This window comes from Artibeus jamaicensis, unplaced genomic scaffold (genome assembly GCF_021234435.1).
Source record: "Artibeus jamaicensis isolate MK-2021 breed Jamaican fruit bat unplaced genomic scaffold, CSHL_Jam_final scaffold_537, whole genome shotgun sequence".
Classification (NCBI taxonomy): Eukaryota; Metazoa; Chordata; class Mammalia; order Chiroptera; family Phyllostomidae; genus Artibeus; species Artibeus jamaicensis.
The window spans coordinates 42476768-42502697 of record NW_026522047.1 but is presented as its reverse complement, the minus strand read 5'-3'; the positions used below and the strand labels follow the sequence as shown (position 1 = coordinate 42502697).

The 25930-nt window shown below is 55.0% G+C and overlaps 1 protein-coding gene across 2 annotated transcripts in view; it reads right to left on the bottom strand.

Annotated features, from left to right (window-relative positions):
- Nucleotides 1–12056: 12056 nt before the first annotated feature.
- Nucleotides 12057–25930, bottom strand: part of KDM4B (lysine demethylase 4B) — a 131125-nt gene continuing 117251 nt past the window's right edge. For both annotated transcript variants that reach the window (XM_037165379.2, XM_053658288.1), the window contains 9 exons: nucleotides 25283–25502; nucleotides 23576–23652; nucleotides 23217–23272; nucleotides 22890–22998; nucleotides 18852–19037; nucleotides 18614–18778; nucleotides 18035–18154; nucleotides 15404–15496; nucleotides 12057–14128 (listed from right to left, as the gene is read on the bottom strand). In XM_037165379.2, the coding sequence (XP_037021274.2) occupies nucleotides 13952–14128; nucleotides 15404–15496; nucleotides 18035–18154; nucleotides 18614–18778; nucleotides 18852–19037; nucleotides 22890–22998; nucleotides 23217–23272; nucleotides 23576–23652; nucleotides 25283–25502 (1203 nt within the window). In that variant the 3' untranslated portion in view covers nucleotides 12057–13951. The remainder of the gene's footprint in view (nucleotides 14129–15403; nucleotides 15497–18034; nucleotides 18155–18613; nucleotides 18779–18851; nucleotides 19038–22889; nucleotides 22999–23216; nucleotides 23273–23575; nucleotides 23653–25282; nucleotides 25503–25930) is intronic.

The following is a 25930-nucleotide window of genomic DNA, read 5'->3' as shown; positions in this document are numbered from 1 at the left end:
CCCGGACCCCCCTCCAGTCTCAACCCCTGGGGGTTGCAGGGGAATCTGTGGGGCTTGACCACTGGGGAAAAGGCAGTGATGGCAAAGCGAGGAGAGGCTTGCAAAAACCAGCGCTCTGGTCTGGGCCGACCAAGTTTCTACCTGCGGGGTCTGGGGAGCAGTCACCCAGCCAGCAGCTTTGCTTACCTGTGGAGCCGAGACAGTGGCACCAGCTGACCAGGGAGCAAGGGGGGTGCAAGTCTGCCGACAGCCTCCTGTGTACCCAGAGGAGCTAGTTTATAGCTCCACTCACTGCTGCGTGTAGTTACTAGTCCTCCTGGCCAGAAAGCCTAGCTGGGAACACCTGGGAGGCTGCTCCAGGTGGCCCTTGGCCCTTCCAGGATGCGGCTGAGTAGCCCCGCCCCACCTGACCAGAAAGACCAGCTGGGAACACGCAGAACACGTGCTAAGGCGCACTGCACCGCCATGCTGGAGCCTGGAGTCTGGCGTGTGGAGCTGATCACCCAGAGCAAAGCCAGCTGCCCTGTCTGTCCAGTGGGAAACTTGGGGCAAGGGTGGGCTGAAGTCAAGACCACAGAGGTCATTGCGGGCCTTCGGAACTGGTTTCCTGCTGCATCTGGCAGGAAAACACACTCATAGCTCTGCCCACTGCTGAATACAGCCGGCAGCCCACCTGGCCAGGGAACCTGCCCAGAGCACACGGGAGCTGCCCGGGCCACCCCACAGCCCTGCTCACAGTGGCACTTGAGCAGAGGGCACAGTCTGGCTTTCCAACCTGCAGAGCAAAGCCAGCAGCCGCACCTGGTCATGGACCTCAGTGCACGGCCTTGCCTGGGTTGGGTCCCCCTCGCAGGCATTAGGGCCCATCCTGCTGCCCAGTCGGGGCAGAGAAGCTTGTCCGAGCTCTGCCTCCTGCTGCGCGCGGCACCCAGACCCACTGGAAAGGGAGCCGGACATGAGGCCAGGCAGCCGCAGAGCCTGCCTGCGGGCTTCCCGGGGCTGGGAACTGAGCCCCAAGTCCCGTTCATGTTCCCTGCCAGTGGCACCCCTAAAATAGACACCGAGAGCAGAAAAGTGACATGTGACACAAAAAAGAACCCCCATAAAACTACCAGCAGATTTTCCAGCAGAAACTTCTCTGGCCAGTGGAGAATGAGATGACAGATTCAAAATATTAAAAGAAAAAAATTGTTAAGCAAGAATTCTGTATCCGGCAAAGCTGTCCTCCAGAAATGAAGGAGAGACTTCCCTGGACAAACGAAAGCCGAGGGGGTTCTAGCAACGCCAGACCCGCCTCTCAGGAAATGTGAACGGGGGTCTCTGAGCGGAGGCCAAGGTCGCCCGGTGAACACACACGAAGGCGGCACAGAACTGCCCGGTCGTGGTTAGTACAGGGTGGGGCACAAGCAGACTTACAGTTGTGAGTACACGAAACGCAGTTTGTTCTTGTGTTTTTATTTATCAGTTATTGTATTGTTTTTCCATACGAACGACTGTAAACCTACTTTTACCCCACCCGGAAGAGGGTCAAAGATAGATTTTGTAATAAAATAATGGTGCATAATTGACACACAACTGTAGTTATTTTTATTTTTATTCATTTTTTACCCTCACCTGAGGACATGTTATTAATTTTAAAGAGAGGGGAAGGGAGGGAGAAAGAGAAACATCTGCATGAGAGAGAAGCATCAATCGGATGCCTGACCCTGGAATGAGCCTGGAACTCAGGCATGTGCCCTGAGCGGGAATCGAACCCGTAACCTTCCAGTTTATGGGACGATGCTCCAACTGACTGAGCCACATCAGCCAAGGCACAACTCTAATTTAAAAATTAAAAACCGGATGCAGTAAAAATAACCATAGCCAGCATAATCTGTTACGGGGCGCACAGTGTGAAGAATATGCAAACCGCTGCACCGGAAACCTGAGATACGAAAGGGAGAAGTAAAAGTAAAGTTTAAGAATGCTACCTAAGTGAGGCTACTACCAGGTGACAACCGGGAGTTGCCATCTCAAGTGAACCCTTGCGCACCTCGTGGTGACCACAAGAGGAACCCTGAGTGGGGACACAAAGGACGGGGGAAATGTCGGGCTCCAGGCACAGAAGACGTCCCCTGCACAAGAGGGACTGTGGGGCGAGAAGCAAGGGGCAAGTCCACCAAACAGCTGGAAAACCAGGAGCTAAAGGGCGATGGTAAGATCTTACCTTATCAATAATTACTTTGAGACTTCTGCCAAGATGGAGGCATAGGTGGATGGGCCGTGCCTTCTCTCACAACCAAGTTTAGGGACAACTAAATATTAGCAACAGAAAACATAGCAAGAACACAGAAAATTGAACTTTTCGGGAGTCTGATGACAACAAATTCTTCAGCCTGACCGGTAAGGGGCGAAAGCAGCAGCTGGCAGAGCGGGGTTGCACAGGAAAACTTGGTTGGACGGACTCGGGCACGCGGAACCCAGGCCCAGGGCTGGACCTGGTGAGTGACCCAGCGAACGACCGTGGGGAAACAGCGAGGAAGCAGGGCTGCAGAGGGCGCCGCCATTTCCCTGCTCTGACCACGCCCCCACATATAGCATCACAACCCAGCGACCTGGTAGTCCAAGGCTCCGCTCCTCATACTTACTGGGCGTGAACAGACCACAAATGGCTCAAGAAGATCTCAAAGCCCCAGAGCCTATAAATCTAAGCGATGAAGAAATAGCAAAACTCTCAGACGCACAGTTTAAAACACTGGTGATCAGGATCCTCACAGAACTGGTTGATTATAGCCACAAATTAGACAAATATATGAAGGCAAAACTAATTGAAATGCATGGAATTGCACAGGAAACCAATAGCGATGTAAAGGAAACTGGGACTCAAATCAAGGGAGTGGACCAGAAGAAAGCAAATAATGGCCAAACAGAAAAGAGTCAAGAAGCAAGAATTCAAAAAAATGAGGAGTGTCTTAGGAACCTCCAGGACATCTTTAAACACTCCAACATCTGAATTATAGGGGTACCAGAAGGGGGAAAGGCACAGCCACCAGTGGAAAACTTATTTGTACAAATAATAATGGAGAACTTCCCCAATCTGGCAAAGGAAATAGACTTCCAGGAAATCCAGGAAGCTCAGAGAGTCCCAAAGAAGTTGGACCCAAGAGGGAACACACCAAGACACATCATCATTACATTAGCCAAGATTAAAATGAAGGAGAGAATCCTAGAAGCAGCAAGAGCTAAGGGGATAGTCACCTACAAAGGAGTCCCCATCAGACTGTCAGCAGATTTCTCAAAAGAGACCTTACAGGCAAGAAGGGGCTGGAAAGAGGTATTCCAAGTCATGAAATCCAAAGACCTACAACCAAGATTGCTCTATCCAGCAAAACTTTCATTCAGAATGGAAGGACAGATAAAGTGCTTCTCAGATAAGGTCAGATTCAAGGAGTTCATCATCACCAAGCCCGTATTATATGAAATGTTAAAGGGACTTATCGAAGAAAAAGAAATTAAAGAAACATGAACAGTGAAAGGACAACAAACTCACAGTTATTAACAACCACACCTAAAACAAAAGCAAACTAAGAGGACAGCTAGATCAGGAGTGGAAACATAGAAATGAAGATCTCAAGGAGGGTTAGCAACAGGGGAGTGGGAGGAGGAGAAGGGGGGAGAAGGTACAGAAGATAAGTACATAGACAGTAGATAGAAAATAGATGGGGGGGCAAGAATAGTATGGGAAATATAGAATCTAAAGAACTTGAGACACGTGGTCATAAACTAAAGGGGGAGGGTAATGGTGGGGAGGTAGGGTGGAGGGGAATGAAGGGGGGAATAGAACAACTGTAATGGCACAATCAATAAAAAAATAAATAAATAAAATAATAATTACTTTGAACATAAACGAATTAAAAGCCGAGAATGGGGAGCCCTGGAAGGCTACTCGGCGAGGAGGGGTGCTACCGGCCATGTGATTTCCACGGACCCTTGTGGAGTTCAAGACCCACTGTACCTCTGGCTGTCTTCAAACTCGGCCCGCCTCGTGCTCCTCGAGCCCTGGTGTCTTTGTGACCGTGGTGGACACCCTCCTCCCCAGGGAACTCCTTCTCGCTCTCCAAACACTGGCTTCCCCAAGCAGCTCTCTGGGGGCCCCACTGCAGCCCACCCCGGCCTCCCCCGGCTCCGACGCACAGGACGAGGGGCACCTGGTTCTGGTGTTGTCTCCCCCGAGTCTTGAGTCTCCGTAGCAGCTGGGTCTGAGGCCGCAGTTTCAAGCAGCCTGGGACGGCCAGAAGTGACACCATTAAATATCTGTGACATAAAGACGTGACTGAGGCCTGCCTGGTGTGGCTCAGCGGGTTAACCTCTGGCCCACAAACCAGAGGTTGATGGTTTGACGCCTGGGTTGCGGGCCAGGTCCCAGATTGGGGGCGTGCTGGGGGCAAGGGATCAATGTTTCCCCCCCTCCCTCCATTCACCTCTCTAAAAATAAATTTAAAAAATATATTTTTAAGAAAGAACAAATGACTGAGCAAATTTTTGAATATTATTCAGTCACAGCCAAGGAGAAGGGCATTAGCTGTGTGACCCTGGGCAGACCTCTTGACCTCTCTGAGCCTCAGAGCATGAAGGAGGCCTGCCGGTCAGGCCTTTGCATAGCGGGGATTGGCAAACGTTTTCTGCACAGGGCCAGAGAAGAGACAAACACTTCAGGCTTTGTGGGCTGGAGACTCTGTCCCCAAAGCCCAGGTGACACTGCTGTTCAAACGCAGACACAGGCAGCAGGACGAGGCACCGCAGTTGGGGCTGGTCCCGATAAAGCTTCATGGCACAAACATGCGCATTTCATGCAACTTCCATGCGTGGTGAGATAGTTGTCTTCTTTTGCCTTTAAAAATCCATTTAAAAATGGAAAAACATTCGTAGACTGTAGGCTGTATAAAAAACGGGCAGGGAGCCAGGTACGGCTGGTGGGCCCGAGTTTGCGAGTTCCTGTCCTGTGTTTTTAGGGTGGTGGCGACCCTGTGTGTGTGTGTGTGTGTGTGTGTGTGTGTGTAAAACTATTCAAGCTGTACTCTTAAGGTTACAGCTCTGTTTTATACTTGTTGTAACTCACTTGTTGTAAGAGCAAAGGAAAGAACAGAGGAGGTAATCCCCTGTGGGGATTTGCCGGAAAACAAACAAGGAGCGCAGCCAGCTTTCATTAGAACTGAGGCTTCGTCTTCATGAAGACCATCCCCAGATGCCGTGTGCACTGATTTCTGTGGCACACGCGGACATCTGTAAACAAACACACAGTGCCGTGTGCGGGACGCCCCTGCCCGCCCCCTGAACACTGGGGGGGGGGCTGTTCTCAGTGGGAGGGTCCAGGCCAGGAAAGAGGCGGGAGGCAGAGAAAGACATTAGCTTTACGCACAGCAATGTATTGTGCAAAAAGAGAGTGAAAACACGTCCACACGAAGACTTGTGCACAGGCAGGAGCGGAGCTCTGACGCTCGCGCAGCTCGGGGGGACCCTGTAAACAGGCCGCCCAGGGAGGGAGCGCGGACACGGAAGGCCACGTGGTGCGGGGGGCCCCTCCGGGTGAGACCTCCAGCGCAGGCAGGTCCGTGGGGACAGGAAGTGGGTTAGTGGGTGTCGGGGGCTGGGGGGGAGGGGGGGAACTCCGGATGGGGACGTCTCTTTTGGGGTGATGGAATGTTCTGGAGTTGTACAGAGGGGGGTCGCATGATCCTGCAGATACAGTGAAAGCCGCTGAATTGCACACTCGAAGAGGCTGAACTTTCTGGCATGTGACTTACGTATCCCAATATATGTTTTTATCATATTCTAATATTTCATTTACTTATTTTTAGAGAGTAGGAGAGGGAGGAGAAAGAGAAGAAGAGAAATATCAGTGTGCAGTTGTTTCTCATGTGCCCCGTACTGGGGGCCTGGCCTGTAACTCAGGCATGTACCTGACTGGGAATCGAACCGGCAACCATTCATTTTGCAGCTGCTGCTCAATCGGCTGAGCCACACCAGCCAGGGCCCAATATTTTTAAAAAAATACAGATAAACGTTTTAAAAAATATTTTATTTGTTTTATTTTTAGAGAGAGGGGAAGGGAAGGAGAAAGAGTGGGAGAGAAACCTCAATGTATGGTTGCCTCTCTTGTGTCCCCTACTGGGAACCTGGCCCACAACCCAGGCATGTGCCCCGACTGGGAACTGAACTGGTGACCCTTTGCTTCATAGGCCTGTGCTCAGTCCACTGAACTACACCAGCCATGGCCAGACAAAAACTTTTAAAAAAGAAAATGGTAAAATCTGTATAAGGCTTGTGCCTAAGTTAATGGTACTATACAATTCCTTGGTTTCAATAAGGTACTGTGGTTTTATAAAATATAATTATCGAGAGAGGCTGGGAGGAGGGTACACAGCACTTCTTTGTACTATTGTTTTGTAGACTTTGTGAGTCTTAAGCTATTTCAAAATAAAAGGTGATGGTGATGATGATGGTGGTGACGATGATGACAATGATGGTGGTGATGGTGGTGATGATGGAAGTGGACCTGAGACTTGGCTGCGCCTGTCTGCCCCTGGGCCGCCTCTGGGCAGCCCGGCCCCGGCCAGAGTCAACACCTGGGCCCCGGCCAGCCAACAATGACCAAGAAGCAGGGCGACGAGCAGCCCCCGGCCCGCACTCTGCCTTGCCGCACCCGCAGCCTCCCCTCGCAGGGACAGAGGGCCCAGGCCTCTCACGCGCAGGGACCACCTTTCAATCCCATGGCCCAAACAGCCCGAGGAGATTATTAGTTTTTTGTAAGATTTGATTCAATTAATTAGTTCCCAAATATCAGCCTATCCAGGCAAGCCAAGGCAAACAGAGATAAATCCCAGCCCAACCTAGCTTCATCTTTTAAAGGCAATTAACTCTTAGTTATTAGCTTTTAATTAGGGAGTAATAATGGCCTCATTAATACACTTTATTATACTTGTCACCAGGCAGCTGTTGGGAACAGACTCCATTATCAGATGGTCGTGGCCCTGGTATCGGCAGCTTGTAAGAGGGATGAAGGTTTAAACCAGGGTCAGAGGTTGCTTTGCACTGACCCAATAGGCAAAGGCCACAGGCTGCTTCGAGCTCACGTCCCAAAGGGCAAGAGAACGAGGCACCCTCTGCACAGGGGGTGTCATCTGGCTGTGGGAATTTACACTGTAGGTGCTTCCAGCCAAACCCCCTCCCCCAAACTTTCAAAAAGAAATTTATTCTGGAAAAACAGGCATATAAGAAACCCGCTTGGTTGTAACATTATTCCTGACTGGGAAATTTGGGAAATAACCTCAGTGCCCATCAACAGGGTACTGATTAGACAAATCACACCCATCTATACATCGGAATTTTACTTTTTAGGAAAGAACAGGGCCATTCCGTGTGTAAAAATGTGGATGCTCCTCCCACCAGGCTTTCACACCCCTGCTCCACCTTAACTGTCCCTTTTCAGAGTCACAGTAACCTCCACCCTGCTGACCCCAAAGACTGGTCACTTCTTTCCTTCTACCATCCCAGCCCCCATCATTGCCTGTCTGCACCACGCAGCCCCCTGCGCCCTGGTCCCACCCTTCCCTCCCCTATCTCCCCTGGCCCCACGTAGTCAGCCCTCCCACCACAGCCACCAGAGGACACCTTGAGCACCCGAGCCAGGTCTCACAACTCCTCTGCCTACAGCTCTCCAGCGCTCCCACCTCCATTGAGGTGAAAGCCCAAGTTCTCCCCACAGCCCACAAGGCCCTGCACAACCGGCCTCCTCTGCCTCTTTACCCCGACCCTCTCTTCCCTTGCTCACTCTGCTTCAGCCACACAGCCCTCCTCACTGTTCCTCTAACACCCAGGCATCATCCTGCCCCAGGACCTTTGCACAGGCTGTCCCTTCCACTCGTCTCTCTCTTCTTCCAGACACACACCTGATTCGCTCCTTCAGGTTTTTACTCAAATGTCACCTTCTCAGTGAGATCCTGAATATCCTACATAGAAATCATACCCCAGCACCCCTTTTTTCACGTAGCATTTACCATCTTCTAACCTGCTCCATAACTTGGTGGCCTTCCCTGAGAGATTGCGAGAGCTGCAGGGGCAGGGACATTTTTTTTCGCCCCAGTGGAGCCTAGGCTCCTGGAGCGGAGCCAAGACAGCGAGGGTTCTCTGTCCGTGTTTGCCGAGTGACCGGATGGAGGCTCCTTTCCCTTCTCCCCGCCTGCGTTTCTTAACCACTAGAGATCATCTGTAGGGAAGAGCTGTCCCTTCTCCCCCAGCCCATTTATTTATCAATTCAACTATTCGTAGCAATTTGGATATTTTATTTTATAGGTTTAATCCAATACTGGAATTTGTCTTGCTCAAATTTTTCTGGCTTGGGCCATTGGGAATGGCTTAGGTTTGGGTGCTGTGTCCGTTCTTCCTTCGGGTCTGCATCTTCCTTCCTTCCTTCCTTCCTTCCTTCCTTCCTTCCTTCCTTCCTTCCTTCCTTCCTTCCTTTCTTCTTTTCCTCCTTCTTTTCTTCCTTCCTTCTTTTCTTCCTTCCTTCCTTCCTTCCTTCCTTCCTTCCTTCCTTCCTTTTTTTGTATTTCCTACTTTCTGGCAATACAAGACACTCCAGATTTAGTATGTGTTTTTCCTGCTCCAGGCATAAAGTTAACAATTTCTCCAAGGGTCTGGTTCCTTTTACCAGAGAAGGGTATTTAGAAATCAAGACCCAGGTGCTGGGTGTGCTGGCTGCCGTCGGGCATCCCAGTTGCACGCCAGCGCACACATCTGCATCCCCTTCTGTGCCTGCACTGTCCGCCCCCGTGTTTCTGTCTAGGAAATCTCCGTCCACAGAGCAGCCACCAGGGATCAACACCGGCACTCTGGTTCCAACCCAGCATGAGGCTCATTCCAGCTTCCGGTCCCCTCGATCATCTGTGGGTTTTTTCTCTGACTCGGAGGAGCCCGGGTCCAGCGCCCGTGACTCACTCATGTGTTCGCCGCGTATTCATGTGAAGTCGACACAGAAGGGCTGACCTGCGAGAACCAGCTTTCCTAACTGGGGCACAGTGCAGGGGTGGGGGGGGTGGCCCCTTGGCCGGCCCCTCCTCTGCCCCCCCAGGAAGCGGCTGGGAGGGCAGTCGGCTGTCCCTGTCACCTGGTGAGCAGCAGGACGGATGCTGCACTGAGGAGGCAGTGGGCACCCAGAGACTCCCTCTTCCCTGCCTCGCCTCTGCCAGCCACCGGGTGTCACCTCTCCCCGCTGCCCATGGCAGCAAATAATTTTTACTTTCTCCATTAACAGAGCAAAAGTGCTAAGTAAATCTGCTCTATAAATAACACTCTCTGGGGCGGGGGCCAGAGGTCCCCTCTTGGTCTCACGGTGGGGGGAGGGTCGAGGAACAGACACACAAGTGATTTCAATACTGTCATCAAAGCCAGGAACAGCCGGACTGCAGAGGCCAACGGAGGCCTAAATCCTCCACTGCACCGGCCAAGGGTGGTCACCTGGGGACAGGGGTGGCTTGTAGCGGCTGGACCCCAGACATTGTTGGTTCTCCTGCCAGCAGTCAGCAAGAGGAGCAGAGGAATGAAGATGTGGAGGGCAGCACCCCCAGGGGATGGACGATGGACAAATGGAGGAACGCCCCCACCCGTCTTCCCTTCTGCGCTTCTTGGGGGAGGAGGGGCAGGGCGGGGGTGGGGAGAGTGTGCCAGGACCCAGGGGGCCTAACTCGGAGCTTTGAGAGAAAGGTGGGTCTCAGCACTGAAATCTGTCCCCGCGGGAGAGTGATTTTGTCAGAGGCACGAAGAAGGTGCAGAGGCCCCCTAGGTCCCTGGGTCTGGGATGAGTACAAATCTTCTGTAAAAGGCCAGATGCTGAATACACCTGACTTTGGGACCAGGGGATCTCGGCTGCTACTGCTAATCTCTGCTGTTGGAGAGTGGAAGTTGCCACAGATGATGCTAAGTGAGTGGGCGTGGCTGTCGATAAAACTTTATAAAAAGAAGTAGAGGGCTGCATCTGGCCCAAGGGCTTCAGGTTGCAGGCCCTGCCCTGGGGCAGTGGGTGGGGGGTACTCAACACAATGTGGCCCTGGCCCCACCCCCATCTTTCTGACAGGCCAGCCCGCGAGGCGTTGGGTCCAGTTAAACATGCCATCCAACAGGACTCTACCCCCATTCTCGTCCTTCAGGGCAGACATCAGAGATTATTTATGGTCCCTGAGGTTTCCATCTTCTGCTGGCTTTCCTGAACTCTAAACTCCACAAAAGCAATGACCGTGTCTCCCTCTGGGTCAGCCATCTCCGCAGGTCCTGGCACAAGGCAGTTGCCTAGGAAATATTTGCTGCGTGAGCAAACGAATCAAACTCTGGTATGGAGCACAGGGCCCCGAGCACGGGGTAAAAGAAACGCCATTGGCTCCACGTGGCCGCACACTTGGGGATCCAGCCCAGTGTCTTGGCTTTGGATGCTGACCGCGAGGGCCAGCCCCAAACACTTCCCTGTTTCATGATGTTTCAGAGAATGATGGAGATGGCAGGCCATCTTGCAGCTGTGCCGAGACCACCTGGGTCTGCTGTCTGTGCTGTGCGGCCCTGCCCCGAGGCTGAGGACTACACATGTCCACCAAGCTCTGTGCAGCCTTGGAGAGCACTGATCTGTCTGGTGAGTGACACAGAAGGCCCCTGTAGCAAATGGGGCAACTGAGTCTGGTGTGACGGCAGCTTCTCCCTGAAAAGGGGGGCGGGGTCTAAGAAGTGGGGAGGGCGGCTGGATGGAAATTCTACCAAAGGAAATCTCTGCTCAGGCCACGCCTGCCCTGTAAGGACTCAGGTTCCGAGAGGAAGGACCGGGGTTTGGAGAGGGGTGCACCCATATTACTGGCTGCTTCTCTTTGCCATGCTGTGCAAACATCCTGGGGCCCAGCCTGGAGCCCCCATCTCACTGCCCAGTAACTATACCACCTGTGAGCCCACACCTCCTGAAGGCCACCCCTGGCACCTGGACCCGTGTCTTCTCTCGAGGGTTCTGTGTCCCATCTGAGCTGATCTCCCCTCACCCCCAGCCTGCCCCATGCCAGCCCCGGCCAGTGCCACCTTTCTGCATGCTTGATGTGGTCCCCAGCTCCCACCCTCGCCCCCCCACCCCCATCTGTCCTCACTGCAGCAGCCGGACAGCACCTGTGAGTACCCGAGCCAGGTCCCACCCCTCCTCGGTCCACTGCTCTCCGGGGCTCTCACTTCCCTTGGGGTAAGGGCGCAAGTGCCCCCTGTGGCCCACAAGACCCTGTATGACCTGCCCCTGTCCCCCTCTCCCCCCCCCCACTCACTCTGCTGCAGCTACAAAGGCCTCTTAGCTGCTCCTCCACCAAGTCAGGTACAGTCCTGCCCCGGGACCTTTGCACAGGCTGTCCCCTCGGCTCACTCCTTCATCTCCTTCAGGACTCCTGTGTACAGTGTGATGCTGGTAACAGCACACTCTACCACGTTCCCCTTTGTCCTTCACATCGCTGGGGACATCCCACACATCCCACTCACTGCCTGACTCTCCCACTGGCACCACTACGTTGGTGCTGCCCCCAGTACTTGCTGGATGGGTGACATGTCCACACATGTCAGGGACCCAACTCACCCCAGGGCTGGGAGACCCCACGGTCTCACATGCCCAACAGAAGCCCACCATTCAGATGCCACAGGAACTGGGCAGAGGCTGACAAGGCAGGAGGGAGGGCAGCCACTGTTTCCAGACAAGACAGGGGTCAGAGACAGAGGGTCCTGCCATGGTTGTGGTGCAGAAGGGACCCACTGCCACAGCCACCTCTGCCACCCACCTGCCTGAGAGGGAACAGACAGCCTCTGGAGGTGGAGGGGGTGCGCCTGTACGGACACAAGCTACAAACATCTAGCTGAGGAAGGAGCCCTCCTCCACCTTCAGGGCTGGGAGCCACTGAGGGGCCAGGCCACCTGCTGCCCAGCCCCCCACCCTGGGGAGGCCCCATGGCTGTGCCTCCTGGGGGAGACCACCCTCCTGCCACCCGGAACCATCAGAAATGAAGACACACCAGTGACGTGGACCTGCAATCGCAGTGCTCACGAGCCTTTAATCATTATGAGCCCAGAGGCAGGGAAGTCAGGCAAAAATACAGCGCGTCCCTAATCTTGGGTCGGAAAAACCAAGGTGGGAGGGTTCTCATTTCCTCACAGAGAGACAGACGTGCTTGGTGGGGAAGCGCGTTTCCGCTCGACTGAAACCCAAGACGGGTGCGGCCCAGAGCCCCCGCCATGGGGCTGGCTACCCCTTGGAACCCCCAGGACCCCAAGGGCCTCAGAGGCATCTGCCTGTTTCTTTTTATTCTCTTTACAATATAAATAGCATTTTTCAAACTACATATGAATACAGTGACTGCGCCATCAGGCGGGGCTGCTGCATGCAGAGGGAGACCCCCACATTTTGCTGACTCCCCTCATTCCCTCCCGCCCCTGCTGGCTCGGGCACCTGCCCTCCTCCCCCCACCAAGGAAATGAAAGGTTCTCGGCTCATTTACATACTCTCCATTTTCCTTAAATAGTTCTTTCTGGCCTGGTAACCGTTAGAACACTCTTTTTTTTAATTAAAAAAAACTTTATACACGCAAATAACACTCTCAGTCCTTCTGCAGGGAGAGCAGGGCGGCAGAGATGGAGACGGCAGGCTGGCTGAGCTGGCGGCGTCCTTCCTGAGCTCATGCAAAAAGCACATTTCTTCCTTCTCCTCAATTCAACCCACAACTCTTAGGGGGCAGATTTCCTTCCATTTGAAAGCAGTAATGCCCTCTCGCTTGTTCTCTCCCAGACATCCGGGGTGCAGACGGACCTACAGGATGCTGCCAGCCCCTCAGGGTCCCAGGAAACCCTCCCTATTCCCCTAGACACACGTAGGGCCACAGCCAAAGCAGGGGCACTTGGGAGCCTGGGGACACGGAGCAGGGAAACAGCCGGACTTGGGCCGCCCGGGAGGCCTGGCTCAGCTCCATGCCCTCCCTCCCGACAAGCCAGGTGCCCACCTGCTCTGGCTGCAGGTCGCCCACCCTGAGCAGGCGGAGCGAGGCCTGGGTGGCACCAGGGACAGCCCGCACATACTGTGGGCCTCAGCTGTGGAATGGTGCCCACGGGGGAAGAAGCAAAAGAGGAACAGACCAGAAGAGAGTGTTTATTTCGAAAAGGCAATCGCAGACAGGAGGGATACCTGCGGCCAGCACATGGCCACTGAAAGGTACCCTACCAGCTTCTTCCAGCCTGGCACCGAGAGGACGGCACTCTGGGCCCTGGTGGGGACCGAGGGTGTGATGAAGTCGGGGGAGAGCAGAGGGCCAGGCCGTCGCCGGCTGCCCGCTCCCCAACCCTCGAGGACTCGCCGCACTTCCCTGCCTGCTCACAAATGAGTAAGATTTTAAAACAACAACAACAACAAAAAATGAGATGCTTTTGTCTCCCTCAGCATGTCTCAGTTCTGATAAAAAGAACATTTTGTTTTTTGTTTTTAAAGCCACAAATCTAGAAAACAACTTTAGGGATTTCTTCCTCTTCTTTGTTTTCCTTTTTTACTTGTGTTTTTTTTTAAACAATAGGTATTTATAGAAAGAACCTCACAAAGGTGATCTATGTACAGAAGTCACAATCTCAACGGCTGCTCAGGAGGCAGGCAATGCAGTAGCACCTTTTCGAGAAGAAGAGCTTACGTGGTTTACGGATCTGAGTAGTGGGGGTGGCGCGAGCCCCTGCCGGCTCCCCAGAGCCGGCGTGGCCCCACTCCCTGAGTCCGGGGCCGCTGCCAGCGTCCTGCTTGCTCCTGTCCACGCGGAGCACGGAGGTAGCCTCTTGGGGCGGGGAGGCGAGGACAGGAACTCACAGCAAGCGAATGCCAGGGCCCACTGCCGCCTGCTTTGCTGGGCCAAGGGGGGCTGGGTGGCCAACTGGCTGCTTAGAACGGGGCCCTGGGCTGGCACTGCGCCTGCAGGAGGCTCTCCATGAAGGCCAGGTAGTCTGGGTTCCGCCCTGGGTCCTCAGCGGCGCGAGTGGTACCCACCCGCGGGCGCTTGGCAGCCTTCACCTCCTCTCCTGAGAAGACGCTTTCCTGCGGTGCCCCGGTGCTGACTGACTGTGGGAGACCAGACGGCACAGGGGTTAGTGCAGAAGGGGGGCTACATGCGCAAAGTCTGTGTCCCCCCAGATCCTGTGTTGAAGCTCTACCCACCAATGTGAGGGCGTTAGGAGGTGGGGTCCCTGGGAAGGCATTACGTCATGAGTGTGAGACCTTTACGAGCGGGATTAGCAATTTTATAAAAAGGACCCCAGGGAGGGTGTGTGTGCGCGTGCACACTCTACATCTCTCTCTCTCTCTCTCTCTCTGCCAGGTTGAGGACACTAGAAGGGGGCTGTCTGTGAACCAGGTGGTGGGTCTCCAGACACCAGATCTCCCAGCGCCTTGATCCTGGACTGCCTGCCTCCAGGACTGTGAGAAATCCCGTGTGCTGTGTAGGCTGCCCAGTCTATGGAGTTCTGTGATAGCAGCCTGGACAGACTGGAATAGGGAGTCAGCAGCCCGGACATTCAGGCACCTGGCTAGACTGCATGCCTGCCCTGTTGGGGTCCAAAGGCCACTGTCCCTCACCTAATGACCTTCCTAGAGGGTCAGTCAGTCACTGGGGATGGCTTCTCAGTGCTCCTGCCTCTGTGTAAACCCCAATCCTATGTGTGAGCCTCTTCACAGGCGGGATACAAGGGGCCCTGCGCCTCCAGTCCCTGGCCCCTGGCAGGCCTCTCCAGCCGCTGGGAGGAGGGCTGGGCCATCCAGAGGGAGGGAGGCGCAGCTGCTCATCTGTCGGCAGCTCCTGTCCGCTCCCCAAGGGAACCTGGCATCTGAGGTCAGCTGTGCAACCCCCACCAGCGCCCACTCTGAGCTTGTTCATCCACAGCTGCAGCTGCCTGCTCCTCAAAACCTCGTCTTTGGATTAGACACAAAAGAAAGAGAACAGCAGCAGCCGGGAGAGAAGGCCGGTCGCTTCCCGCCTCTAGGACTCACTGTTCCCTTTGAAAAGGGATGAGCTTTGGAAAAGCGTTTCTTTCCGCACTGCCACCCTCGGAGCTCAGATTCTGTGTGCAGGCGGCAGATGCTCCAAGCGTGGGGCACGTCACAATGTGCCCGGAGGCCGGAGGTGCAGGTTTGTCTTCTCCCCTTGCTGGGCTGTCACTGGGAAGGGCCCTCCAGCCTGCCTCCGCCTACCGCGGAGCAGGCCTGCTCCCTGGGAGCCACCCTCAGCTGCCCCCCAGTGGGAGCAAAGGCCACTGCAGGGAAGTCAAGGCCACATCCCTGACGCCTGCTAAGGGCTTCTGCAGGCAGCTCACCCCAAGCCCACCTTATGAAGCTACTTACCAGTCGTGACCGGACCCTCTTGGGTAGCTCCTCATCCAGGGTGAAGATGTCACCACGCTTCACTGTCAACTGGGACCCATCCTCAAACTCCACCTGCCGAGGGGCACAGTTCTCAGGCTCGGTGCCTCAGGGCCACTGACCAGCTGCCATGGTCCTTGCCAAGGCCCCACCAACCTCGGCTGCTGGGGTTCTACTGCCAAGAGGGGTGCTGGTCCAGGGGCATCCTCACCAGCCCACTCCGGTCCCCACTTGTCAAGTAAGAGCAGCGAGGGGAAAGGGACATGGTTAAAAGTGATGGGGGCACAGACAACGTAAGAGAAAGCAAATCGGCAAAGAATCTGCAGCCACCCTCTACAGTTGCTGGGACAGGCGTGATTCTTCTTCTAAGATCCCAACTTGTGTACAACGTCCCTTCCTTGAACAGCAGGAGGGACTCACAACCATCTTCATTTAAAAAAAAAAAAAATCAGGGGCACTGAACTGCATGCTTAAAAATGGTTAAAGCAATAGACTTCCGCCAAGATGGAGGCATAGGTGGATATGCCATGCCTTCTCACACAACCAAGTTTAGAGACAACTAAATATTAGCAACAGAAAACACAGCCAGAACACAGAAAATTGAACTTTTAGGAAGTCTGATAACAACAAATTCTTCAGCCTGACCCGTAAGAGGGGCGAAACCAGCAGCTGGTGGAGCAGGGTTGCACAGGAAAACTCGGTCAGACAGACTCAGGCGCGAGGAATCCAGGCGCAGGGTTGGACCTGGTGGGCAACTCAGCAAGCAATCTCGGGGAAACAGCGAGGGAGCAGGGTTGCGGGTTGACTGTGGTAGCACATTGGTGCACACATAGACAAGCGAGGGAGTGGGCGATTGGACCGGGACCCAGTGGGTTGCTGCGGCAAGAGGCCGGGAGGGCGCCGACATTTCCCTGCTCTGACCCCACCTCCACATGCAGCATCATAACCCAGCGACTCTGAGTGGCCCGGCCCAGGTGAACCACCTAAGGCTCTGCTCCTCACGTAGCGGCACGAAACAGTAGAGGGGGCCGCCATTTCCCGCTCTGACCACGCCCCCACATACAGCGTCACAACCCAGTGACCTGGGAGTCCAAGGCTCTGCTCCTCACACTTAAAGGGCGCGAAAAGACCAAAAATGGCTCAAGAAGATCTCAAAGCCCCAGAGCTTATAAATCTAAGCGATGAAGAAATACCAAAACTCTCAGACGCACAGTTTAAAACACTGGTGATCAGGATCCCCACAGAACTGGTTGATTATAGCCACAAATTAGACAAATATATGAAGGCGAAACTAATTGAAATGAATGCAATTGCACAGGAAACCAATAGCAATGAAAAGGAAACCGGGACTCAAATCAAGGGAGTGGACCAGAAGAAAGCAAATAATGGCCAAACAGAAAAGAGTCAAGAAGCAAGAATTCAAAGAAATGAGGAGAGTCTTAGGAACCTCCAGGACATCTTAAAATGCTCCAACATCCGAATTATAGGGGTACCAGAAGGGGGAAAGTCACAGCCACCAGTGGAAAACTTATTTGAACAAATAATAAAAAAGAATTTCCCCAATCTGGCAAAGGAAATAGACTTCCAGGAAAAGGAGAAAGCAAACCCAGAGATCAGGAAATCCAGGAAGCTCAGAGAGTCCCAAAGAAGTTGGACCCAAGAAGGAATATACCAAGGCACATCATCATTACATTAGCCAAGATTAAAATGAAGGAGAGAATCCTAGAAGCAGCAAGAGATAAGGGGACAGTCACCTACAAAGGAGTTCCCATCAGACTGTCAGCAGATTTCTCAAAAGAGACCTTACAGGCAAGAAGGGGCTGGAAAGAGGTATTTCAAGTCATGAAATCCAAAGACCTACAACCAAGATTGCTCTATCCAGCAAAACTTTCATTTAGAATGGAAGGACAGATAAAGTGCTTCTCAGATAAGATCAAATTTAAGGAGTTCATCATCACCAAGCCCTTATTATATGAAATGTTAAAGGGACTTATCTAAGAAAAAGAAGTTAAAGAAACATGAACAGTGAAAGGACAACAAACTCACAGTTATTAACAACCACACCTAAAACAAAAGCAAACTAAAAGGACAGCTAGATCAGGAGTGGAAACATAGAAATGAAGATCTCATGGAGGGTTAGCAACAGGGGAGTGGGAGGAGGAGAAGGGGGGGAGAAGGTACAGAAAATAAGTAGCATAGACGGTAGATAGAAAATAGATGGGGGGGCAAGAATAGCATGGGAAATATAGAATCTAAAGAACTTGAGACACATGAACATAAACTAAAGGGGGGGTAATGGTAGGGTGGAGGGGAATGAAGGGGGGGAATAGAACAACTGTAACAGCATAATCAATAAAAAATTTTAAAAAATGGTTAAAGCAGTACATTTTATGCAGTCTCTGTTTACCACATACACACGCCAATCAAGAAAACGTCTGTCAAGAGGAAAATATTAAACAATTTGAGGCCCCTCCCAGCTTAAAAATATAGTAAGCCCTGACTTTCTCGGTTAGGCAAGCAAAAGGTGGACCTGTCCCCAACAGGACATGCGAGGGCCCCACCCACGCTGGCAGGTCCCCCGTATCCTGACCTGGAAGTCAGGACCCTGCTCACCTGATAAATGTGACTGGTCACAGAGGAAATGAATTTGGCCTTGTAGATGTTGCCATCAGTCCACCGGAGCTCAACGAACTCCCCCTCGGGCGGGGGTCCCAGCCGGGCACAGTCTCTACTCTGTCAGAATCAAAAATTTGGCGGGAGGTGAGGTGGCGGGTCCCCGGGCACGGCACCCATGGGTCCCGTTGGGTTTGGGTGCTCCCTGTGCTATGCTGCCCGCTCCTTAACTGCAGCGAGAAGCCAGTGGTGCTCTGTGACGAACTCAAGCTACGTGGACGCACAGGAGCCGGTGCTGCGCAGGGGGTGGGTGGGAGGAAGCAGGGTGGGGATGGTGGCCGCTGTCCACCCTGGGGCGCTGCCCTTGCTTAGGCCCGTCTAGACCGACGGTGCTCTCTGCTCTGTTCCCGTGGGAACCGGCCGTGCTTTCCTGTGGGGGCTGTGGCCTGGACCCATCCAGTGGGGTCACAGTGACCCTGGAAACAGGGCATTCCCGTGAGAGCTGCGCAACCTCCTGGCTTCCTGACAGCAGCCTGGACCTCCCGGTGCCCGCCCCTCCTGGTGCCCGCCCAAGCTCACGGTGATGCACTCGGGGTGCAGGTTGTCACTGTAAGAGCCGTCATCAAAATTCACTTCGTAGAAAGTCTGCGTGGTGGTGCCAATTACACGGCACCGGTAGTAAAGCCCATTGCGGTTCTTGGTGATGACCACCTGGCCTAAGGACACAGCCCTCAGGAACTGGACCTGGGGGCAGGGAGAGGGTACATCAGCGCTGGGGTGGGCAGGCAATGGGAGGGCGGGAGGGCTGGGCACTCACCGTGTGGCCACCTGACTTGTGCTTGAAGCAGGTGATAGAGACGACGTAGGGCCAGTCATCTGGCTCCATTAGGACCCCGGCAGCGTGGGCGCAGGTCACGTGGAAGGAGGTGGAGCAGTGTTCGTAGGAGCACTGGATACAGGCCCCGGACACCTTCTTCATCCGCTTCCGGCAGTATACGCATTTCTGGGGTGACATGGAGGGGAGATGGGACTCACACAGGCACGTGGCTCCCCGCTCAGGACTCACCCCCAGGACTGTCCCCCAGGAGTGACCCCCAAGACCCAGGGCTGCAAAAGGCCACAGCAGCCCAGCCTTGGCTAGCTGGAGTGACCCAGGGACAAGCCCAGGGAGTCCCTTAGCTGGACTCTTGACCGTGGTGGACAGACTCCCCAAACCAGCTTGGCCTGTGGCGCCCCTCCAACTCCAGAACCCTCTTCCGGTGGCCCCGCTGCAGAGGTGCCTACAACAGGCACCAATGAGCCACACACCAGAACACCATTTTCTGCCAAAACAAAACAGCAAAACGTGAGGCAGTGACACCTGCTACAGCGTGGAGGGACCTCGAACACACGGTGCTCACTGAGAGATGCCAGACACAAAGGCCACACACACAGCGTGTGGTTCCTTCTCCTGTGGCATCTCCAACAGGCACATCCGCAGACACAGGGAGTGGGGTGCCAGGGGCCGGGGTGACTGATAATGGGATGGATTTCCTGTTGGGGTGAGCGTTTTAGAATTAGATGGAGGTGATGGTTGTACAACTCTGTGAACATACTAAAAGCTAGTGAATTTTAAGCTCACTTTAAAATGGCAAATTTTTATCTTAATCTCGAATACAAAGCACTGTAGAGTAGCTGTCTTCACAAGCGCGTGTGTGTGTGGGGTCTGAGTAAAGCCCGTCACCCCCTGTGGGGGGTGCCCCCTGCCTGGAGTGACCACTCTCACGGCTTCACACCCAGGGCCACCCTGGTGCCCCCGCTCAGCAGATGCCAGGTTCCCGTCCCCTGAGCACTGAACAAGCCGCCTTTCTCGCTCTGTAAACCTGCTCAAAAGCCAGATGAGCGTGGTGGCCAAGGGTACTGCAGGAGCTGCTGAATCAATCAATGGCAGTGATGTCTCATTACTAAACTGCCAATACCTAACTCCCCCTCTGGCCTGGGTGACAGGCACCGACATGTAACACGCCCCACGCCACATCGACACTCCAATCCTGGGCCTTCCACACAGCGGAGGTGAGCACAGCTGCCACGAGGCCCCAGGAGGAGCTGTCCCTCTGGAAGCCCACAGGGCTCAAGGTCTCACACTTGACACCTGCCCCACCCAAGCCCTGGAGAGAGCCAGCGGCCTGGCCTGACTCAAAGCCCAATCATCCCCCTGCCCCCGAGGGTGGCAGCTCATTATCCTGAGTTTCTGTGTCATGAAGAATGTGGGCCAGGCCCCCACCATGCTGTTTGTCAGGAGTTGAGCACGGGGCCTGCCTGGTGTCTGGGTTTTTCCAGTGCCCGTGCCAGCCAGGTGAAGGGGTGAGCACATGGCTCAGACCACCGGCTCAATAGAGCCAGCCCCTACTTACCAGGACTCCCCAGAGCCAGTGGCCAGGGGGTACTGGGGGTATAGATGGATGGATGATGACCAGGAGTAGCTGTTCCCGAGAATGTGGCCTGTGTGTGGCCCTGGGAAGGTGGGCAGACAGCTGGGCAAGCAAGAGTTAACTGCTGGCTTCCTCACAGCTCCATTAAGCAGTACAAGCAAGCCTCATGTAAAAGGATTTTTAATTCATCGTTACAAGTGCTGGTAATGAAGAGGCTGCAAGCTGGAAATGTCAGATGCTCCATAAAGCGTCTTGGGGAGGATGGATCGCAGGCTGTGCGCCGCACCATCACTCCACCTGAATGATGCAGCTTTTACACTCTAATCACCTGCAGGCCACCGGCCTCTCTGTGACTGCCTGTCGGCTCCCGGCACTCCATGCTGAGGCCCCACCCTCTTAGGCCCCTGCTCAGCCCTGCCTGGTGGCCCAGCACCTGTGGGCTTAAGGCAGGTGTCCCTGTTCCTTCCCACAGGACTCCCCACCAGGCCCACTGCCCACAGCCTAAGGTCTCTGCCTTCTGCCCTCTGTAAGCCTGGAGGAGCACCAGTACCCGGGGACTGCCCCAGGCAGCTGGGAAATAAACCAGGCAGGGAAAGCAGCCATGGATGCTTCAGATGCCCCAGCCAAGGGCCTTGGGGTGCCACCCGTCCCTGAATGTGGGACACAGCCCCAGCACGGCTGCCACAAACTCACAGTGACGATAAATTGGGAGCAGGCACTGGTGCTCAGACAGCATAATTCGTGCTTTACCGTGAGGCCATTAACGAGCACCACGCCACGCTCCATCACGGATGGGAAAGATGAGGCACAGAGAGCTCAAGAAGTCGGTCTGGAGGCTCGCAGCTGGCTGGCGGCCGGGCCAGGAATGGAAGCTAGTGCATGCTGTCATGGCCACACTCTGCCTACCCTGCCTGCTGCTGCCCCCAGGCTCACCCAGGTGACCATTATCAGTAAGAGCGCCCGGGCTGAGATGGCCACGTGCCCCTTAGACGTGAATTGAGAGGGGCTAGCTGTGAACTCTAACAACTCAACAGCAAACATGCAACCCAGTTTAAAAATGAGCAGGACCTACACAGACATTTCTATGAAGACATAAAGGTGGCCAACAGGCACACAAAAAGGCACTCAGACCACCAGCCTGCAGGGAAATACAAACCAAACCCCCACGAGGAGCCCTCTCTGCCTATGGTCAGGAAGACAAGACATAAGTGTGGGCGAGGACATGGAGGAAGGGAGCCCGGGCACTGCTGGGGGGATGCAGACTGGAGCAGTCACTACAGAAAACAGTGGGGGGGGGTCCTCAAAACATTCAAAACAGCCCTGACACAGGACCCAGCGAGTCCACTTCTGGGTATATACGCAAAGGAAATGAAAACAGGATACTGAAGAGATATGCCTGGGGGGGGTGGCGCAAAAAGTTTATAGTTGTGTATGTGACAAATAATACAGTAATTAATAAATAATGATATAAGGATAAACTGTATTTCTCGTGCCCACTCCTGTGCTCACTGCAGCAACCTGTGTCCACTGAGGGACGGAGGGGTAAAGAAATGTGCTCCGGCCACACACACTGAAATACGATGCAGCCGTGAGAAAGAAGGAAACCTTGCCATCCGTGGCAACACGGAAGGGCCTCAACGGCATCGTGTGCAGAGAGAAAGACCAGACGCAGAAAGACAAATGAGGAAGGGCTGCACTGACGCAAGGGCCACTCGATAGTTAGAGTTGGAAAAGCGGGGGGCGGGGGGGGGCCAGGGCAGGAGTGCTGCTGGCGAACGGGTGTGGGGCCTGGGCCGCACGCTGCTGGCGTCGGAGCTCTGCCGCACTACAGCACGCCTGTGGTTGTGATGCTGGGCTGTGCCCTGAGGTTTGTTCAGAAGGAAGATCTCACATGAAGTGTTTTTACCACAATTAAAAGAAAGAGGGGCAGGCCTGGCTGGTGTAGCTCAGTGGATTGAGCACGGGCCTGCGAACCAAAAGATCGCAGTTCGATTCCCCGTCAGGGCACATGCCTGGGTTGCAGGCCAGTTCCCAGCAGGGATGCACCAGAAGCAACCATACATTGATATTTCTCTCCTTCTCTCCTTCCCTTCTAAAGATAAATAAATTAAATTAAAAAAAAAAAAAAAAAGAAAGAGGGGGCCAGTTGGGCAGCAAGAAAGGTACAGGGTAGAGTGTGTGCGGCTTCTGCTTATGAAAAAGGTGGAGACCGTACCTGCCCTGGGGGGTGCAAAGGCCACCTCCGCACAGAGGCCTAGGAGCCAGGGGTCCATTGCACCCGAGATGGGGACTTGCTTTTTCTGGGCACCTCTGTGCCCTCTGACTTTTGTGTCTTGTGCCTTTGACACTATTCAAGAGGTAATACTTTAGGTCAAATGGAGATTGATGGCACCTAGCTTCCTGGTGCTTCCCCTACCCAACAGGACAAGATCCAGGGGTCCTACCAGCTTCCACCGCTGCTCAGGGATGGCACTGATGTCCACAGGGTGGCGCTCTATCACGTTCAGGAACCGCACTTCGGGGACTGCAATGGCACAGATCACGTGGATCCACCTGGGGAAGGCGGGAAGGGGTAGGGTCAGAGGTCATAGGTGCCCCCATCTCCCCTCTCCCCAATATCGTTCCCCTCTGTGGGCACTGCCCCTGTCCACAATGCTGTTGCTGGCCAGTCAGAGCTCGCAGGACCTTAAGGGACAGTCTGAGTGACTGTCTGTCCCCCTGGTCTCCCCCAACCTCAGGCCCTGAGGACCAGCAGCGCCCCTCCTACCCACCTCCTGTCGGTCGTCATCTGCAAAGCTCCTCCCCGGAGGTTGCACAGGCAGCACTCCTGCAGGGACCGGACAAGCCCGTGGTGAGGGGGCGCAGGCAAGGGTTGCCCCCACGCTGCTCTGGGGCCTGGTCCATCCCCCGCCCTCGGTCCTTACATTTCAAACTAGCAGCCACCACAGGAGGGACCAGGAGTGCGGCGGCTCCACCCCCTCACTGCCAAGGTGAAGAAACCAAGACCCAGGGAGGTGAGGCCACCAGCCCAGGGTCACTCTGCGGGATCTGGCAAGCCCAGGGCCCAGGCCTGGCTCCCCGTGGGGCTGGACGGCTCTCAGAGTACCACCCCAGCCGCAGGGTGAGTTACCGCAGTCCAAGCGTGGGCCGTGCACCGGGAACATGTCCAGCCTTCATTGACCAGCTCTGGGCGGATGCCGTAGCAGCCTGGAAGACAGCAGAGGAGGGCTGAGTTGGGACGCGCCCGGCACTGCAGCTGCACACGAAGCTAAAGGGGCGCTCTGGAGCCCCGCCTTGGCACTGACGGGGACTGCTCTCACTGTCCCTCTGCCTCTCAGTCCACGGCGCAGCACGCAGCAGGAGAAAGGTCTGGAAACAGATGCTGGGAAGGCGAGAAGGGCCCCCTCGGTGTCCCCCTCCTAAGCTCTGCTAAGCTGAGACCCTGGGAAAGTAACCAAAATGTTGCATGACATGCAAAGCTGGCCTTGTGGACACTGGTGTTCAAACTGGGATGGCCTAGCGTTCCGGCAGAAGAGCCACTTCTGAAACCGCAAGTCAGAGGCTCCAATTTACCAAGGCAACTCGCCCCGGAACACGGTTGTGGCTCAGAAATGGGGAGAGGGCACAGTGGAGGAGGGCAAACAAAGGGGCATGCCCCAGACCAAGGGACTCTGCCTCACCCTTGGGTCACTGCCCAGCAGCACTTCAGGGACCCTCAGTCATCTGGGGCTTGTCACCCACCAAACAGGGGCTCCACTGGCTGCAGTGGGCGGTGGCCAGGTGCAGGGGGGTCCCTGGTAGAAACACAGGGAGAGAGCAGGGCCACAGAAATTTGGCTCTGTGTCCCCATGGAGACCCCAAAGGACAGCAAGGAGCCTGAGAGCCCCACTGGACACCCTGCTCTGTCCCCTGAGGCAGTCAGCCAAGGTCAGCACCTGGGGGAAGGCCTGGCTCCTAGAGGAAGTGGGGACTCTACCTCCCTCCAGGGCCAGGCCTCAAGAAATATACCTGTGCTAAGCCTTCTGCCTCCTAAGGACGGTGGGCGGAGGGCCTCTGCCCCTGTGACTCTACCCACAGGTCCACCGGAGTGGCCCCAGGAGCCTGCCCTGAGTGGCGTGTCTCCCTCCAGGCCCAGCAAGGCTGAGCCAGGAGACTTGCTGAGCCAGAAGACTTGCAGACAGGAGACAAAATGAGCCCTGTATAGCTTCTGTGGGTACAAATGAAGGACAAGAGACCTATAGCTGCCTTCTTCCACAGGGCAGGGGCCACACAGAATTAAATGGCTCCATAAGGCTTCCTTCCTTCTGGGGAGCTCCACCTCCCATTTCCGGCTTTCACACCCAAGAAGGGGGCAGGAATCCATTATCCTGTCTCCTTGGGTCATGGTCTGGCTTCAGGGTCTAAGAGAGGGTAGTCACTGACGGCAGAAATAAATCAGACCCTGGACCTCTCCAGAATCGCAACTTTACCATCAACTCTGACCCCAAAGCACAGAGTTGAAAATCGTCATGGTACCTGAGAAGCACCTGATCTCTTCCTGCTGCTTCCCAGGCCCCAGAGGGCAGGGCAGGGGTCAGTAGAACTGTCCAGAAGGAGGCTGACCAGGCAGGCCCACCTTGGCCAGGGGGAAGGACAGGAAGTCTGCCCCTAAAGGCCGAGATGCTGCCTCCTGACACCAGGTCCTTTAAAAGCTCCAAAAGTACAGACCAGGAGGAAAGAGCTCCCTGATGCACAGAGGCGAGGGTGACCGTCCTAGGAGGGTGCGCAGGGGCCACACGCCACAGCCCCCACAGTCCTCCTTCAGCCCAGGCTGCCTGTCGTCCAGGGCCCCACTCACTGGCATGGACCTGCAGGCAGCACTTGGCACAGGCGATCAGCAGGCTGGTCCCGTCATCGCCAATGTAGGAGTTGGCTGGGAGTGGCTCTGTGTTCTCGGCGCTGGAGGTGAAGCACATTTCAGGGATCAGTGGCCGTGTCTTCTGGCCGCATTTGGAGGGCAGTATGGATGGGACCTCTCCAAGGGAGGCCTGTGGGGCCTCCTTCTCCATCTGTAGGGACTGCAGAAATGGGGTACCTTTAGTGGAGAGCCCTCCGTGGGGACACCTATCATCACTAAACTCAGCCTCGGGGCCGTCCTCGCCTCCTGTCCACACCTCATGTGGTTTCTATATCCAAACAGCCCAAGCCTGCCTCCCACCTTCCCAGCCGCCACACTGGGGCAGCTCCTGGGGGGGTTCCCCAGTACACCAGCCCCCCAGCCCATCCCTCAACCCTGCTCCCCCAAATGTAACCCTGTCCTGCCCCCACTGAAAACCCCCCACCAGGGTCACATCCGAATGTAGCGCCGGCACCATCCTGCTGCCCCCCGCCTTACCCCCACGGCCCCTTCCTCTAGCCACATGGGCCTTGCTCTTGCTCCCACACCCCCGCTGCCAGGCACCATTCTGCCCCAGTCCCCGTGCACACCCCGTCTCCCCTCCCCGCA